Genomic DNA, 15,637 nt, shown 5'->3' with positions numbered 1-15,637 from the left:
ACGCCACCTTGGGAGTTCTCACCTGGCCTCAGCCCAATGCACTGGGGCCCCTGGCACGTCTGCTGTGCTGGGCACAAGCCCTCCAGGTAAGAGGCCACTCCAGACCCATTGCAAAGGATGGTCAGGTTGCTCTCCAGGTTCTTTGACAGGCAGCAGGGGCTACCCCTGGGGGATGCTGACATGATCCCCAGTCAGGGAGGCTGCTGGTCCAGGGTTGGGGCTGCCAGCTGCGTTCTGGGCAGAAGATGGGAAATCATGCAGCGTGGGAGCGGACAGAGGGGACTCTACATCGTGTGCATAGGCGTGTATTCCCTGCAGCAGATCTGATTGGCTGCTCTTCCCCCGGAGGCGGGGAAGGGGGAGAAGCAGCCAGTCAGAGGGAGTCTCCCAGCTCACTTAGAAATTTTATTTCCAGAACTGAGCCAGCACTTTAAGCACTAGGTGCTGGGGATGCCTGAGACCCAGCAAACTCACTGCACAAATGGGTCACTCACCCAAGAGCTGTCAGCCACTGGAACCCGCGAGCCAGGCTGAACGGCTCCCTATCCCATTCCTAGTACTCCTGGGACCAGCAGCGGGCTCTGGTCCCCATCACTATCCCCCTGGTCCAGCCAGCCCCTTGCTCGCTCTCTGCTGGCTAACCAGCCACTGCAACGCTGTCTCCCCTTGCCTGCCTGATTCCATCACACTGCAAACACCCACCTCTCTGCACCCAAGGCCAGGTCACTGCATCACGCCCAGAAGCCGGACGCTCATTGTCAAACTGAGCAGGGACCCATCCCGAGTGAGAAACCAGCAAGGCATGCCCCCCCCCCCGCTTCCCATGTGCCTTTGCACTGCTGGCTCAGCTCGCTGGCTGGGTCCTTCAGAGGGCCGGGGGAGGCAGGGGGTGCAGCATGGCGTGTGGGTGCTGGGGGAGGCTGCCTGGGGCCCCGCGCTTGCTGCGGGGGGGAGCCTGTACGATTCAGACAGCGACACACTCTTGCTCTCCTTTGCCTTTTATTTCTTTGTCCATCGTGGAACAGGCTGAGGGACGACAGCGGGGCAGGGGCGCCGGAGGGGGGCGGTCCCTCACTGGGGCGAGTTGAGGGTGGAGTTGGGCGAATCGGCTTTGGGACACCGGGGCGGCAGGGCCTTGTAGCTGTAATACTCCACCACCTGCTTCGGCACCTCGGCCAGCACGCACTTTGCCAGGGCCGTGGGCGAGGCCTGCAAGACAAAGGGCAGCTGTTGGTTCTGGGCCTCTCCCAGCCGCTCTCCAGCCAGACGCTCCTCAGCACAGCCTCCCCTCCCGCCACTGCCCCCTTGTCCATGCATGGGCTCTGTCATTTCCCAGTGCTTCCCGCAACGGCATCTGAAGGGTTAATCCTGCCCAGTGACTCTAGGTATGCGTGGCTGTAAGTCTCCAGAAACTTCAATTACTGACAATCAGGATCAATTAGCCCTTGAAGTGCCCAAGCAGCTCAGATCTCAAGAGGGGCCAGAAATGCAAACTATAGATTCCCCCCCCCCCCCCCCCCCCTCCCCCCCGCCCGCCGCCCCGCCGCCCCTGACGGACCCAGAGGAACCGTTCCCTCCATCTGTGGCTTCGCCCGCACACCCAGCGTCAGCTCAGCTTGATCAAGGGAGATTCCAGCATGGAGCCAGAGAAATCCATACACTGCGTCTCTGCCCCTTGGGGAGCCCAGCTGCTTAGATATTTGGCTAGTGCGGCTGGAGACCCTGGCCCGGCGGCTCTGGGGAAGAGCATTGACCCGGGCAGAGACGTAGGCCAGGGCTCCCTGGTGGGGCATCTTGCTCACTGCCACCTTCCATGTGCAGGAAAACTCAGGGCAGCGTCGCCAGCAAAGCACCCGGCCACCCCCCCATGCTACACACAGCGCCCCCATCCCCGACACAGAGCCTGACCGAGACACACACCCCTGTGTTACACACAGCGCCCCCATCCCCGACACAGAGCTCCACCCAGACACACCCCCTGTGGGCTGTTTAAATGCCGTGTAGACATTTGGGCTCAGACTGGAGCTCGAGCTCTAAGACCCTGGCAGGAGGGAGGGTCCCAGAGCCGCACGTCTACACTGCAATTAAAGAGCCCCTTAGCGGGAGCCTGAGTCAGCTGCAGGGATCTAAGTGCAGTGTAGACACACCCTGTGGGGGTGAAACCAGACAATTGCTACACTCTGGAATGAACGCACACAGGACAACGATAAAAGACAAAACCACCCCATCGCCTGTGGGTGAACACGGCTCACAAAGTGATCACGCTGCATGTGACCTCTCCGTCGTCAGCCCCAACGGAAACCTGCACAGTGCTTACATTCAGATCTCTGCTGAACACTACAATCACGGTCTTCACAAAGACCCTGGCTTTTACAACACTAACCCCGCTTTCTGTCCTGTGACTGCAGGGCTGTCCCTTCGCCCCTTCACCTTGAATGGGCCCTTAGAATATGTGCTAACTGCTTATTTTAAACTATCGGTTTGATCTCGTATTTAGCCGGGACACACCACGGCTACACGACAGACCTGTATCGGGAGAACTAGGTCGCTCGGGGATGTGAAAAATCCCCCAGTGCAGACAGCACTAGTGGCTGGGAGAGCTTCTCCCGCCAACACAGGTACTGCCTCTCGGGGGGTGGAGTAAGTGCGCCGACCGGAGACCCTCTGCCATCGGTGTAAGCGCTGCACTGGTGCAGCTGTGTCACTGAGCGTGAGGACACGTGGGCGCTCCGAGTACCTTTCCCCGCGCTGACAAGGAGCTCCGTGTAAATCGGAAGCTGGTCTCTCTCACCAACACCAGCTGGCCCCTCACCCACCTTGTCTCACCGCGTGTTTCAGCCTGGAGACCAGAGAGCAAAGCGGGTGTCTGGAGCCCCTTGGCTTACAGGTACCAGTGGGGTAAAGGCAGGGACGCCCCCTTCAGCCCCCTGGGATCCGCAGGAGCAGGAGAGTTTCCTTCGAGGCACAGAGCAAGGACATGGTTTTACTGAACAGGGAGAGAGGGCAGCCAGACTGTGACAGGGCCCATGGAGACCAAAGGGGGTGTGAGGAGAAGAGCCCTCGTGAGCTGCCTTCACCAACAGCACCCCCCCTGAATCCTGCCCCTGTAGCCCTTGAGAGGGTCAGCAGAGCAGCATGGCACCAGGCCACCCTCCCCTGGGAGCCCCGCGGTGCCAGGGCAGGCGGGAGAGGCCTGAGCCTCTCTGGTTTTGAGGAGGATACTGCCAGTGCCCTTCCTAGCCCTCCAAAGTGCATCTCTCTAGGTATCCCACAGCCCTCATCACTGAGCGCTGCCCCTTGACTTACCCTCACGGCACCTTGGGAGGGGTGGCAGTGCCACCAGCCCTGGTGATGGGGAAACTGAGGCACGGAGCCACAAAGGGACTCGCCCATAGCCAGAGATGGAGTCTGTGCCAGAGCCAGGATGTGACCCCAAGTCACCCAAGTCCCAGCCATGTGCCCTACCCACTAAACCATCCTCCCTGATGCCACGGTGACGGGCACGCCACAGACACGTGCGGTGGTCGCAGCCATGCGGTCATTACGGCAGGGGCCTCGGGGGCTGACTCACGTTCTTGAACTCTCTGAAGGGGACGAACTGCACGATGTCCCGGAGGACGGGCTCCCCCTTCGGGGAGCGCAGGACCCCGTCGTCCCCGTCCAGGATCTGCATGTCGGTGAAGTCCGCGTTGCCCACCCCTACGATGATGATGGACATGGGGAGGTAGGAGGCCCGCACGATGGCCTCCCGCGTGTCTGCCATGTCGGTCACCACCCCATCCGTCAGGATCAGCAGAATGTAGTATTGCTGTGGGGCAAAGGCGGGAGAGCGGCTATGGGTGACTGGGCAGAGCTGGGCTAGCCCCCCCCAGCCATCCCACTCGGGAGACCCCTGTCCCAGGCGGTGACCGATTCTTTGCTCCTCTTCTAGCCCCGTCTTACGGCTGCTGGGCCCCGACTCCCCCAGCACCCCAGACACAGAGTGGGGTCAGCGCACAGGCAGAGGACGATGCATTAGCTGCCGTCATTAATTGATAGGCTCAGCCGGCGCCGTAAATGATTCAGTGAGCAAATAGCCAGGCAGGTCCCAGAAGAAAATGACATTTTCCTAAAACGCTCCACGTCCGCGGGTGTAAATAATTGACGGGATTTTAATGAAAGGCCCCCGCCCGCCCTGCCCAGTGCACACACGCACACAGAGCCAGTCCATGGCAGACGCCCCGAGGCCAAGTGCCAGGTGAGCGGGGTGTTGCGTGGAGACTGGGATAACTGGCCCCACTGGACCCTGGCACCGCATCTCCGGAGCCAGGAATCTGCTCCGTGTATCCCTGTCACTCCACTGCCCCCCCAAGAGCTCTGTGCAACCTCTGGCCTTTTCTTACTTGGCTGGCCTGGCCCAGTGACGCCACCCTGACCTGCCAGAAACAACACAGGCCCCGGAGGGTTTGGCTATTTATTCACAGCTGATCGAATGTTGCTGGAGGACAGGAGGACACCGCATGAGCAGAGGGGAGAGGAGGCCTGTTCTGAGGAGCCCCTGGAACTCGGGATCTTCTAATAAGCACTTGGCTTCTGTCACGTGCTCCAGGTCCACCAGGGCCGAGCGCGCCGGCTGTGCTGTGGAATGGGCCGCAAATGTCCGTTCAGGCAGACGCCCTGCGTGAGGACTGGGCGCGTGCTGCCATGTTAAACGTTCCTGGCACGTGCAGCTGAGGTAGGAGCTGGCGTTCCTTCGATGGCCAGGGGCTGGCCCTGATGCCCAGCCAGCAGCCACGGGGCTGACAGGAGCAGTGCCGAGCCATGCCGGGCAGGACTGGCCTCTCCCTGCTAGGCCTGAGTCCCGAGGGATGGGCCTTCCCCACAGCCTGGAATGTCTCACTGAGGAAGATTTCCCTGGCTCTCAGCTGCAGGTTCATGTTCTTTCACCCCATCTCTGCTCGGTGCACCCCCTCTTCCCCGCCACTAACTCCTGCTCCCGCCTGGTGCTTGCACTGCCGCAGGCTCTCCGAGGAGCAGACTCAGCATCCGCCACAGCTGTGCCCTTCCAGCTGAGGGTGCAGAGCGAACTCAGCCTCCCAGCGCCCCGGGAGAGATACAATCCCAGGGAGCAGATGAAGAACATTTGCAAAAGTGCCCCGCTGTCTTAGGGGCCAACGTCCCATTTGCCAACCTGGCATCGGACCCTCTCTGAGTCAATGGGCCATAGTCGCTTTGACAATGTTACCCTCAGCGACTTGCCCCAGGCCACGGTAGCAGCCTCTCGCCGCGGGACTCAAACCCTGGAGAGATCACATGTGAAAGGAGTTAGGAGGGTCTCAGCCAGGTCCCTCACGTTGCAAACACCACACGCTATGGGCACAGCTGGCACTCTGTGCCCAGCCCAGGACTGTGCCCTCACAGAGCCGCATGGCAGAGGCTTACACAGCACAGCTGGACAGTCTACATCCAGGCAGAAGCAAGTGCCGGAGATCCCAGGCCCCTCGGCCTGCGGGGCAGGCCGCACCGTAGGAACGGGGCAGGTACTCACAGAGGCCTCCTTCGTTCTCTCCTCCGCCGCCGCCACCCTGGCCACCTTGGAGATGATGGGGGACACGTTGGTGGGGCCGTAGAGCTGTATTTTCGGCAGGCAGTTCTGGTAGGATTCCACCACGCCCTGAATTCCTAGTGGGGGACATCGAATCGGGTGAGGAGCCGCCCAGCCCAGCAATTCCACGGCCCAGGGCGGCTAACCTCTCCCTGCCCATCCCCAGTGAGGACACTAATGAGGCAGGTCCAGGCCCCACTGCCCGGCTCCACCCACATGCCCAGCAGACAGGCTGCAGCCATGCCTCGTGGGGGCACTGACAGCGGTCAGCGAGCGAGGCCAGGGCAACCTCGGGAGGAGGCCCCCGGATTGGAACATGGTCCATTTCCAGCGCAGAGGCAGGAGGGGAAGCGTCCGTGCTCAGCAGGGAGAGAGGGGGTGGGAACAGGGCCGTCGAGGGCAGCAGCACACCGGCCCACAGCCCCCTCCACACACAAGGGCTAGACGGGGCGAGGCCTGGCTGCCCCCCGGGGCCTTGGCATGGTGCGGAGTGGGCTGGCTCTCACTCCGCTGCCAGCCTCTTACCTTCACACTCGTCATCGTCCGGATTGAAGTTGATGGCGAAATCATGGGAAACCTACCAGAGAGCAGAGAATGAATCTGGGGGGGCTCCCAGCCCCTCATGACCCCCCCACTGCCCCTTTGTGTGCAGTGAGGACACGTCTCTAGCCCTGCCTCTCACCTCCCCTGGCTGGACTCTGGCTAAAGGGCAAACAACGCAGGGGCTGTTCCTGCCTCCTCGTGCGAAGCCCTCACACCGCTTGGCCTCAGCCCTCCCCGGCACGTGCTCTGGAGACCACATTTAGTCCTGTCATTTCACTGGGGGGCCTTTGTCTGCTCTGCTCTATAGAGATGGCAGGTGCCGTCGACGGGACGTGTCGTGTCAGGGCTGCGCGCTGCTCCCCGGGACGGAGCCCACTCGGCAGCGCCAGCGAGAGGGAGGCCTGCCCAACTGAATCCATTCAAAACCCTCCACGCCCTGAACAGGGGGAATCAAGGCAGGCGAGCTGGGAGCAGCTGAGGCAAGCGGGAGCTGCCCAGCCTGGCACCGCCCTGGACAGGAGTCTCCCCTACACCCGCTCCTCAGTCCATCACCTCCCCTACCCCCGCTGCTCAGCCCCCCCATAGCCTCTCCTGTATCTCACTCCCTGTAGCCTCCTCCGCCCTACACTCCTCAGCCCCCGTAACCTCCCCTACCCCCGCTCCTCAGCCCCGTAGCCATCCCATCCCCCACCATGCTGCTCCTCAACCCCCCCCCCGTCCTGTTTCTTACCCTGCAGGGGTCTTACCTCGTACTTGGGTGGGATCCTTGCACCAAACCCTAAGGCGGAGAATTTCTTATCGCTGGAAGGAAGGAGATGTCAGAAGATCCCACCTGCTCCGGTGCCCCAGCACCCAAAGCGCCCCCACCCCCATAAAGGGATCCCCAGGAAGTGAGGGGCCCAGACAGGGCACAATGAACCCTGACACAGACCGTCCAGCCAGCAACCCCGGCCCCTCCCCATTCGGTGTCTGCAACAGACCCCTCTGCCCCAGGAGCCCCCCGGAATGGACCATACCATGGTAAGCTGCAGGGACTCCTGCCAGGCCCGGCCCCACCTGGCATGGGGGTGCCCGGGGAGCACTCAGTGTATCACCCGACCTCCCCCGCACTGGGAGGGGCCCATCCCGGCGAGCTCCCAGCAGTGGAAGGGCTTGGCAGCTGGGGGAGTGGGCCAAGCTGGGGCACTTCTCGCTGGGGCAGCAGGGGGGTGTCTGGGACCTTGTCATTTCTGTGTGACAGAACCCAGAGAGGAAGAGCCAGCCCAGACGCGGAGCTGGGCGCGCGTGTGTGTGTGTGTGTGTGTGTGTGTGTGTGTGTGTGTGTCCCAGGGTTCGGGTTAGCCAGATGGGCCAGGCACAGACAGAGCCCAGGGCTGTCTCACCTGTCGTAGTCCTGGCAAATCTCTCCCACTGCCACCAGGGCCTTCAGGTACTCGTTGGGCTGGTAGGGGTTGATGTAGTGGAGGGAGCAGCTGTTCCGGGGGTCTCCGTTCGATGCCGTGAAGTCAATAGCCACCTGGGAGCGGAAGGCAGGCAGTCAGCAGACCCAGCTGCAGGCGTGGCTGGGTATCCGAGAGCGGCAAAGCCACACCCTGCGCTGAGTAGACCCCTGAGGCTGCCAGGCAAGGGCCTATGCAGGGGTCCGAGGAGCTGCGCCCCTTCCAGCCCACCTGGCTGCTCCCCCAGGGATCTCTGGCCACCGTCCTGCTCCCTGATCCCTGATGCCGTCAGCCTCGGCCCAGCCTCCAGCAAGGGGCAGGCAATTCGAATGGGAACCAGCTGCACCCCTTTGCTGTGGGGAGCCCCGAAGTGCCCCCGACACGCCTTGGCTGCACGCTTTTTAATATGCATCGTCAGCCACTGCGAGCGGACTCAGCCGGCTGGAGGGCTTGGGCATTAGCCATTGGCAATATGTTCCGCGATGTAGTTCTGCCCCTCCCGCCCAGGATCTCAGAGCGCTTCGTCTCCAGCCCTGGGTTCACTGCTATCCCCCAGGTACAGACAGGGGAACTGGCCGCCCGGAGAGACGGGAGTTGCCCAAGCGCACCCAGAGAGGCAGCGGCACAGACGGCAGAAGGGCTCCCGTCACATCAGTGCCAGCCCAGGCACATGCCGCAAGTACCCAGAATTCTGCAGGAAAGTCTGTTGAGATCTTTCCTCGGGCTCTCCGACCAGGGCCGGCTCCAGGCACCAGCTTGGCAAGCAGGTGCTTGGGGCGGCTGCTCGGGAGAGGGACGGCACGTCCAGGTATTTGGCGGCAATTCGGCGGACTGTCCCTCACTCCCACTCGGAGCGAAGGACCTTCCAACGAATTGCCATCGCGATCGCGGCTTTTTTTTTGGCTGCTTGGGGCGGCCAAAACCCTGGAGCCAGCCCTGTCTCCGACATTCCCAGGGAGCCCCGGCCAGCTGCAGAACCAAGGAGCTCAGAGAGTTGATGGAAGCACCCTCTGCCCACCCAGGGGCACACAGCCAAGCCCACCCACCAGCCCTGGACTCACAAAGCAGGTAGCGGGGAGCATCCAGCAGTAAAAGGCTTTGCTAACATCCCCCCTCTCTGTGACATCCTCCCGGCACCTCCTCGCTCATGGACATTAGCCCAGGGTGCACTGTGGTTTGCAATGGGGGGCGTGGGGGTGATGCCGCATGCGAGGTTGGCACCGGTGACAGAGCAAGCGTCAGGAGCATTGGGGAGGAATTTTCTAAAAGTTCCTGCAAACTTCTTTCACTGCTGCTCGGAAGGGACAGGTGGCCAGCAGGGCTGGGCTAAGCCAGCCAGCGTTTCTGCCCCGCCGTTCCCCTTCAAGCCATGTCACGGAGTGATGGGACATGATGTCTCACAACATGACAGGCCTTGCTCCCGGGACCAACCACCGCTCTCGGCTTGTCTCATGCCGCGGAGCAGAGCCAAGCAGCCTGCTTCCCGCACGTTGCGGGTCTGACTCACTCCGGGGAGAAGATGCTTTTGCAAAATGCAATCTGGAGGCTGGTTGTTTTTTCATTTTTAATGAGGAATCTGTGCAAAGTACCAGCAAAGGTCTAACAGCAGGGAATGCAAAACGCTAAGGAGCAGAGGGAAGGAGCCTGGCTCATGCCCAGCACCAGAGTGTGACAGAGACTCAGGTGCAAAGCCAAGGAAGGAGGATGTTTTTAGGGACTGATATGCATTTGCATGTGCAAAAAACTATGCACACCCATGTGCTTAACTGACGTGTGCAGTTGTACGCACAACTCAGCTAGCTGCACGTGCAGCAGGTCGTTTAAATGCACCACTACCCAGCTGTGTGTGCATGTGCAGTTATTGCACATCCCAGGCCCCTACAGTCTGCGGGGAAAGAAGCTCACTAGTTGTGTTTTAATGAATAGGACTGGAGTATGAAAAAGGAAACTGCACCACGACTGGCTCTGAGGTGTCAGTAGCCCTTGAGAAGCCACTTAGAACCTTACTGGACTCAGAGAGTTAAACATTGCATCTGCGTCCCGCCTTCCTCTAGCAAACTGAATCTCGGGGAGTGGGGGACCTGCGCTAGGTCCAAGCAGGGGCTCCGGACTGCGGCTGGCTGCACTAGGTACATCCAGATCGAACTCGCCTCCTGCATGGCTGATTGTGGCGGCGACGCCCTGAAGTTCTGGGGAGCTCAGTGAGGTGTTAATGGATGACTGTGGCCAAGCAGGAGCGGTGCCGACCGCTGAGCCAGCAGTTAAACGGCATGGGGCAGGTTCACTGGTATGTTCCGGCTGTGTTGCCCCAGTCCAGCCAGAGAAGCAGCTGTAAAATCAGCCCCACTCGCCCGTTCATCAGGGTTTATGGCTGCTGTGGACGGCAGCCAGTGTGCACCTGGCCCCGTGCTTTTCTTGTTAGTCATGTAACGCTGCGCTGTCCCTCCCAGGCACACACAGCGAGGCAGAGACAGGAGCCGTGCGTCTGCAGGGCCGGGAGCTTGGGGGATCACATATTTCTCTTTGGGCATGAAGCTACGAACCCTTCCAAATGCCCCTGCTGGGGGCGCGTTAACAGCAGGGCATGGCCGAGGAGCAGCTCGTTGGTGCACTTTGCCGTTCATTTCCTTACGGGTGGAACGACCCTGTGCTGATACAGGGTGCGGGATGGGCAGGTCTGGAAGCCTAATGATCCCGAAGCTGGCAGAGGGGAGCTCACGCTCTATGCCCACGCAGCCCTTGGCCCCTCCATGTGCCGTGGAGATCTTCCCCCCAGGAACCAGACAGCGGCCCACCAAACACGTGTCCCATTGGCCGCCAAGCAACCTCCAGAACTAGTGCCCCATAGCATGCCCCATCTCCAGCCTCCTGCCCCATCGGCTCCCCGGGACGGGCCTGAGCAGCATCAGCTCCTGTGCGAGGTTCGAACACTTCCGTCCTGGGACCTGGGACGAGGTTTGCTCCGGGCTCGCTGCTCATCCCGCCATCCCCGCCGCGGAGGGAGTGTCCCTTACCGTGAAGTGGATCTGGCATCCGCCCATGATGTAATCCAGGAAGGAGTAGACCCTGTGGAGCTTCCAAAGAAAGGCCGTGTTAGCCAGCCCCTGACAGCACAGCCCAGAGCTCTGCTGGCCGGCCGGCCTCTCCCAGGCAGCGATCCAGGCACAAGCAGCCCGGAAGGACAGACACGAGCGGAGCATTCTGCACTGCCAGACGCACGGGGACACAGCAGCCGCCCGCCGGGCGCTGGGAGCCAAGGAGGCTGCAGCAAGGGAAGGGATATGGATACAGCGGGACATGTCGGTGTCACCGAGCCGGGACAGAGCTCGCCTAGTGTGACGGAGCAGGGAGCGAGGCAGATTTGACCTGGGAATGTTGCAGGGAAGTTGCATTGGGGATGGGGGACTTCCCTTGAAGGAAGCTACCTGAGCTGTAACCTGAGCCAGGAGGGGGTTGGGAGAAGTGACACCTTCTGCCCGGGACACTGAACAAAGGAGAGGGGAGAAAGCTGCTGGAGGAGTTTTTAGTTTCAGTTTGGGCTGGGTGGTGCAACGCAGGGAACCCCAAGCTGGGGTCTAAGCTCCCTAAACCCCCCAGAAGGACTTGATTGAGGGGTTCTGGTTGTACCTACACGCTCTGCTTGGGACTGTGTTCCTGTCATCTAATAAACCTTCTGTGTTACTGGCTGGCTGAGAGTCCCAGTGAATCGCAGGAAGAGGGGTGCAGGGCCCTGACTCCCCCACACTCCGTGACACCTAGTCACTGCTCCTTTACCAAACAGCCTCGGAGGAGGAGTATGTCCTGCAGGCTTGTCCGACCAGCCCCCTTCCCCATAGTACAAAGGCGCTTTTGCCTCCTGCTAGCCCCTCTGGCATCGAGGGGCCAGGACAGGCGAGGGGCACTGAGTCACCGCTGGGCACGGGGCAGCTTCCCCTGGGGTCACCACAGGGCGCTGCAATACAGGGCAAAAGCGCTGATATGAGAGCGCCAGGAAATGCCAAGGGCAGGCTCGGCCCGGCTCCCGGCTCACCTTCAGATCCAGTAAGATGACCACGCCTGAGTTCTTGTAATTTCGTTTCTTGATTTTGTACTTTGGGTTCATGCAGTCCCACTGGACCTTGGAGCACAACAGAGAGAGCAGCGGAGATCTGTGATCTGCGGACGAGCAGCCCTGGAGCTCAGCCAGAGGCACCCAGCACCGCAACACGCAGCGCCCCCGCGCATCCCCGCAGGCACACGCGAGTCACACGCCCAGACTGTGCACCGGGCAAACAGCGACCCCCAGAGCTGGTCAGACAAGGGGATATCTGTGTCGCAAAACAGCTCAAAAACCCTGGAACATTTGGGGGGGTTGGTTTGATAGTTTGAGGATTTTGCCTTTTCTCATTTTAAACGTCAAGAAAGGGGGAGAAAAGAAGAAAAAACAAACACCACAAAACAAAAACAACCCATTTTTGTTTTAGTTTTCCTAGATTCCCCCCCCCCCCCCCAAAAAAACGGAAAAATTTGAACCCCCCACCCTGGGGACAATTGTTGAAAGTCGGCCGATTTCACGGAAACAAGTTTTGCCCCAACCTGTGACCAGCTCGGGCGAATACCCAGCACACACACACACGGAACGGCTGAGTCACCTCACGTGCATCGTCACCAGCAGCCGGCCCACCTGGACACCCAGATCCAGATGCGTAGGGTCCCCCCCGCCCCCACAACAAACCTTGTTCTCCCCACTTGCTTTCTGCATTTCCTCAAACGTGGTGTAAAACTCTCCGATGAAGTCGTGTTTTCCCCGGGAGTCGTAGTCCCAGACCACACACTGTAAGGAGAGGAGCTCAGCTCAGCCAGAGGGTCCCACCTCATTCACCCCCTCTCTAGGGAGGGGACTTTCCCAGCCCCCACCATTCCCCCTCCACTCACCCTGGACCGTCGCGGTGGATACGCTGCCTGACTGACCGCCTGTGCATGCAGCATGGTGTCCTCCCTCCAGCCCTGGGCTATACAGACACTTCAGAGGAAGGGCCCAATGCACCTGGACAGCTATGTAAGCACAAGGGGGGGGGGGCACTTGCCCTTCTTGGGGGCCGGTTCAGGTTCTGAAGCAGGAGGACCGAAGGCCCTGGTCATGTGTCTCTGTGTTAGTGTCACTGCAGAGGCTACACTCACAAACACATGGGTGTCCTGTGGCAGTGAGTTCCACAGGCCAAGTCTATGTTGCATCAGGATGCATTTCCTCTGATCCATCGTGCCTGGGTTGCCTTTGACCTTGGGGGCAGGTTGCACTGTGACGGGGCCGGTCCCCCTTGCAGGAGACTCGGTGAGGTGGCCCCTTTCAGCTCCCCCGAGGGCGGAGCCTACTCAGGGCTTCCCCCCTTCCCTTCCTCACCCTCAGCTTCCTCTTCTCCTCGCAGCTGCACAGCGAGTTCAGCGAGACCTTGAACGGTTCCCACACGGGGCTCAGGTTGTTCTTGACCACCTGTAAACACAAGGGGGCAGCGTGAACGTGCTGCATACGGCCTCTTGGGGCACCCCTGGGCGATGAGCAGGGTGCCCGCTGGGCTTCCATCTGCCAGAGGCCCAACGGGCTTTGCAAACAGCCCTGAGTGGCCCTGGCCCCCCTCCCAACCCCTGCGGGCACTGAGGCACAGAGAGGGGAGTGCAGGATCCAGGCAGTCCCACGCCCAGCCCTGTGCTCTAGGCACTAGACCCCGCTCCGGCAGGGGGAGGCGCTAGGTAGCCAGGCCCTAGAGGAGAGACTCCCTGGACCGGCATCCAAGCTGCTACTGCCCCTCTTGCCTCTGTCTCTCCCCTCCCTGCAGGCTCCCACCGCCCTGGTGCCAGGAAGGGAAGGGCGGGGCCCAGGCGACAGGCGGGGCGGACAGCACCTGACAGTGTAATAGCTCTGCTAGGTGCCTAATCCTCCTAGGCCCCCGTCAGGGAGGCGTGAGCAGAGCAGCAGCAGGCACTTCCATGGTGCACGGCCAGCACAGGGAGCAGCGGGGGCCCGTCACTCATCCCCTCTTCCCTTCCCAGGCAGAGCCCATTACAGCTCCGGGGGGGCCTGCTCTGCCGGGGGGCCCGCTCTGCCGGGGGGGCCTGCTCTGACGGGGGGCCCGCTCTGACGGGGGGGCCTGCTCTGACGGGGGGCCCTGCTCTGACGGGGGGCCCTGCTCTGCTGGGGAGCAAGAGGAGCTGGCGGGGGAGGGTCCTCTGGCAGCACGGAGCCACGGGGAACTTCCCGGGCACGGCACGTCCTCTCCAGCGGGGGAGCTGCCTGGGGTAACAAGCACCTCCCGGCTGGGGGCTGGAGCAGGGGGCCGGGGCACAGGGGCGAGGGATCCAGCCTCCCTGCCAGCCCCTCCTCCGCCCACCGCATCACCCCATCCCCTCCTCCGCCCCCCTCACCCCATTCCTGCCAGCCCCGCCTCCGCCCACCGCATCACCCCATCCCCACCAGCCCCTCCTCCATCCCCCCATCACCCCATCCCCGCCAGCCCCTCCTCCACACCCCCATCATACCTCCTGTTCCCACCAGCTCCTCCTCCGCACCCCCCATCCCCCCATCCCTGTCTGCCCCTCCTCCATCCCCCCATCCCCCCATCCCCACCAGCCCCTCCTCCACCCACTCCCATCCCTTTGACCCCCACCCCTGTCGCTGCCCACCCTTGTCTCCCCATTCCCTTCCCCCTGGGGTGGCAGCGGGCGGCTCCTTGGAGGCTCTGCCCGCGGCGGGGACCCACCTCGGTGCGGTACACCAGCTGCTCACTCCCGTCGTCGTTGATCCGGTAGATCTCCAGGAAAGGATCCGACTTGCTGAAGAGATCCTGCCGGGGGCGTGGGCAGAAGGGCACGGTGAGCTCCACAGCTGGGGCTGCCCTCCCGCTCCGGGCAGGGCCAGCTCAGAGCAGCAGACCAACTTCCGGGCCATCTCCCCCGATACCCCCCAGAAAGGGGCACATCCTCCCAGTCGGAAGGGACCAGCCAAGGGACCAGCCCTGCCCGGGATGGGGGCTCTGAGCACCCAGGGGCCACTGTGCCAACCCTCCACGCTCAGGCCTGTCGCAGCAGGCGGCTCCCTCGCCCCTGCCCGGCGAGGCCCTGCTCCCTGCCACGGCCACGCTGGGCTACCTCCCCGTCCCTGCCTTGTGCCCACTCTGGCTCTGGCCCCAGCCTGTGGCTCCTGCATTCTCACTGCACCTCCTCTGCCCGGCCAGCCTCTCTCGCGCTGTGCCCGCAGCAGCCTGCCCCGATGACTTCCAGCCCTTGGCTATCGCTGAACTGCCCCCCAGCATCCCTGCCAGCCCATGCTCTCCCGAGGGGCTCCGGGGAGCGGGGCTGGGAGAGGGAGCTCTTTCACCCCGGCGGGTGTGGGGAGCCCTTTGGACAGCTGGGTGGGGCTCGATCAGGACAGTGGCACCAGCACAACCCCCCGTCTCAGGGGGCAGGCTCAGCGGAGGGACAGAGCTCCATGTGTCCCATCGCTGGGCTGGGGCAACGGCCCACTGACCAGGCTGCTGAGGGGAGAGCTGGCCTGGCCGCTCCCATCGCGCGCTCTGCCGGGGGCAGCTCCAGCCTCCCCCAGTAGCACCCAAGCGTTGGAAAGGTGCCAGAGGGGCGCCGGGGCCAGTGGGCAGCCACGGCTCCCAGCTCTCAGCAAATAACCACACTGGCTCCTCCGCGCGGCCATTCCCAGGCTGCACCCCGCCCGATCCGGGTCTCAGCAAAGGCAGAGCGGAGTCTCTCGGCCAACCCCAGCGGCAGGCAGAGGTACCTTGTCGTCCAGCTTCTTGGCCCGGAACGCCAGCTCCACATAGCCGTTGTTGCCGGAAATCTCCTCTGACAGCACCTGAGGGGAGAGCGCCAAGGGGCCCTCAGAGACAGGTGGCCGGGCACAAACTCTGGGGAGAAACTCGCCCGGTCCTGGCTGCCTGTTGGAGCCACCACGCACAGAGCACACCTGTGAGGTACTGGCAGCGATGTGTGTGTCAGGCCAGGCAGCAGGGCATGGAGAGGCCGTTGTGCACACGCCACGCGCCAGGCCGGGCGGCAGGGCACGGAGAGGCCGTTGTGCACGCGC

The 15,637-nt window shown here is 62.2% G+C and overlaps 1 protein-coding gene across 1 annotated transcript in view; it reads right to left on the bottom strand.

Moving 5' to 3' along the window:
• Nucleotides 1-1,071: 1,071 nt before the first annotated feature.
• Nucleotides 1,072-15,637, bottom strand: part of LOC113409615 (copine-7-like) — a 33,566-nt gene continuing 19,000 nt past the window's right edge. Inside the window, exons 4-15 of the mRNA XM_026663743.1 lie at nucleotides 15,332-15,406; nucleotides 14,301-14,384; nucleotides 12,947-13,036; nucleotides 12,281-12,379; nucleotides 11,597-11,683; nucleotides 10,581-10,640; nucleotides 7,510-7,643; nucleotides 6,874-6,928; nucleotides 6,110-6,161; nucleotides 5,528-5,661; nucleotides 3,572-3,808; nucleotides 1,072-1,209 (exon numbers count right to left, since the gene is read on the bottom strand). Coding sequence (XP_026519528.1) covers nucleotides 1,072-1,209; nucleotides 3,572-3,808; nucleotides 5,528-5,661; nucleotides 6,110-6,161; nucleotides 6,874-6,928; nucleotides 7,510-7,643; nucleotides 10,581-10,640; nucleotides 11,597-11,683; nucleotides 12,281-12,379; nucleotides 12,947-13,036; nucleotides 14,301-14,384; nucleotides 15,332-15,406 — 1,245 coding nt within the window. The remainder of the gene's footprint in view (nucleotides 1,210-3,571; nucleotides 3,809-5,527; nucleotides 5,662-6,109; nucleotides 6,162-6,873; nucleotides 6,929-7,509; nucleotides 7,644-10,580; nucleotides 10,641-11,596; nucleotides 11,684-12,280; nucleotides 12,380-12,946; nucleotides 13,037-14,300; nucleotides 14,385-15,331; nucleotides 15,407-15,637) is intronic.

This window comes from Terrapene carolina, unplaced genomic scaffold (assembly GCF_002925995.2).
Source record: "Terrapene carolina triunguis isolate 2854851 unplaced genomic scaffold, T_m_triunguis-2.0 Scaffold33911, whole genome shotgun sequence".
NCBI lineage: Eukaryota > Metazoa > Chordata > Testudines > Emydidae > Terrapene > Terrapene triunguis.
Note: the sequence above shows the minus strand (reverse complement) of the source record. Positions and strands in the feature narration are given on the sequence as shown.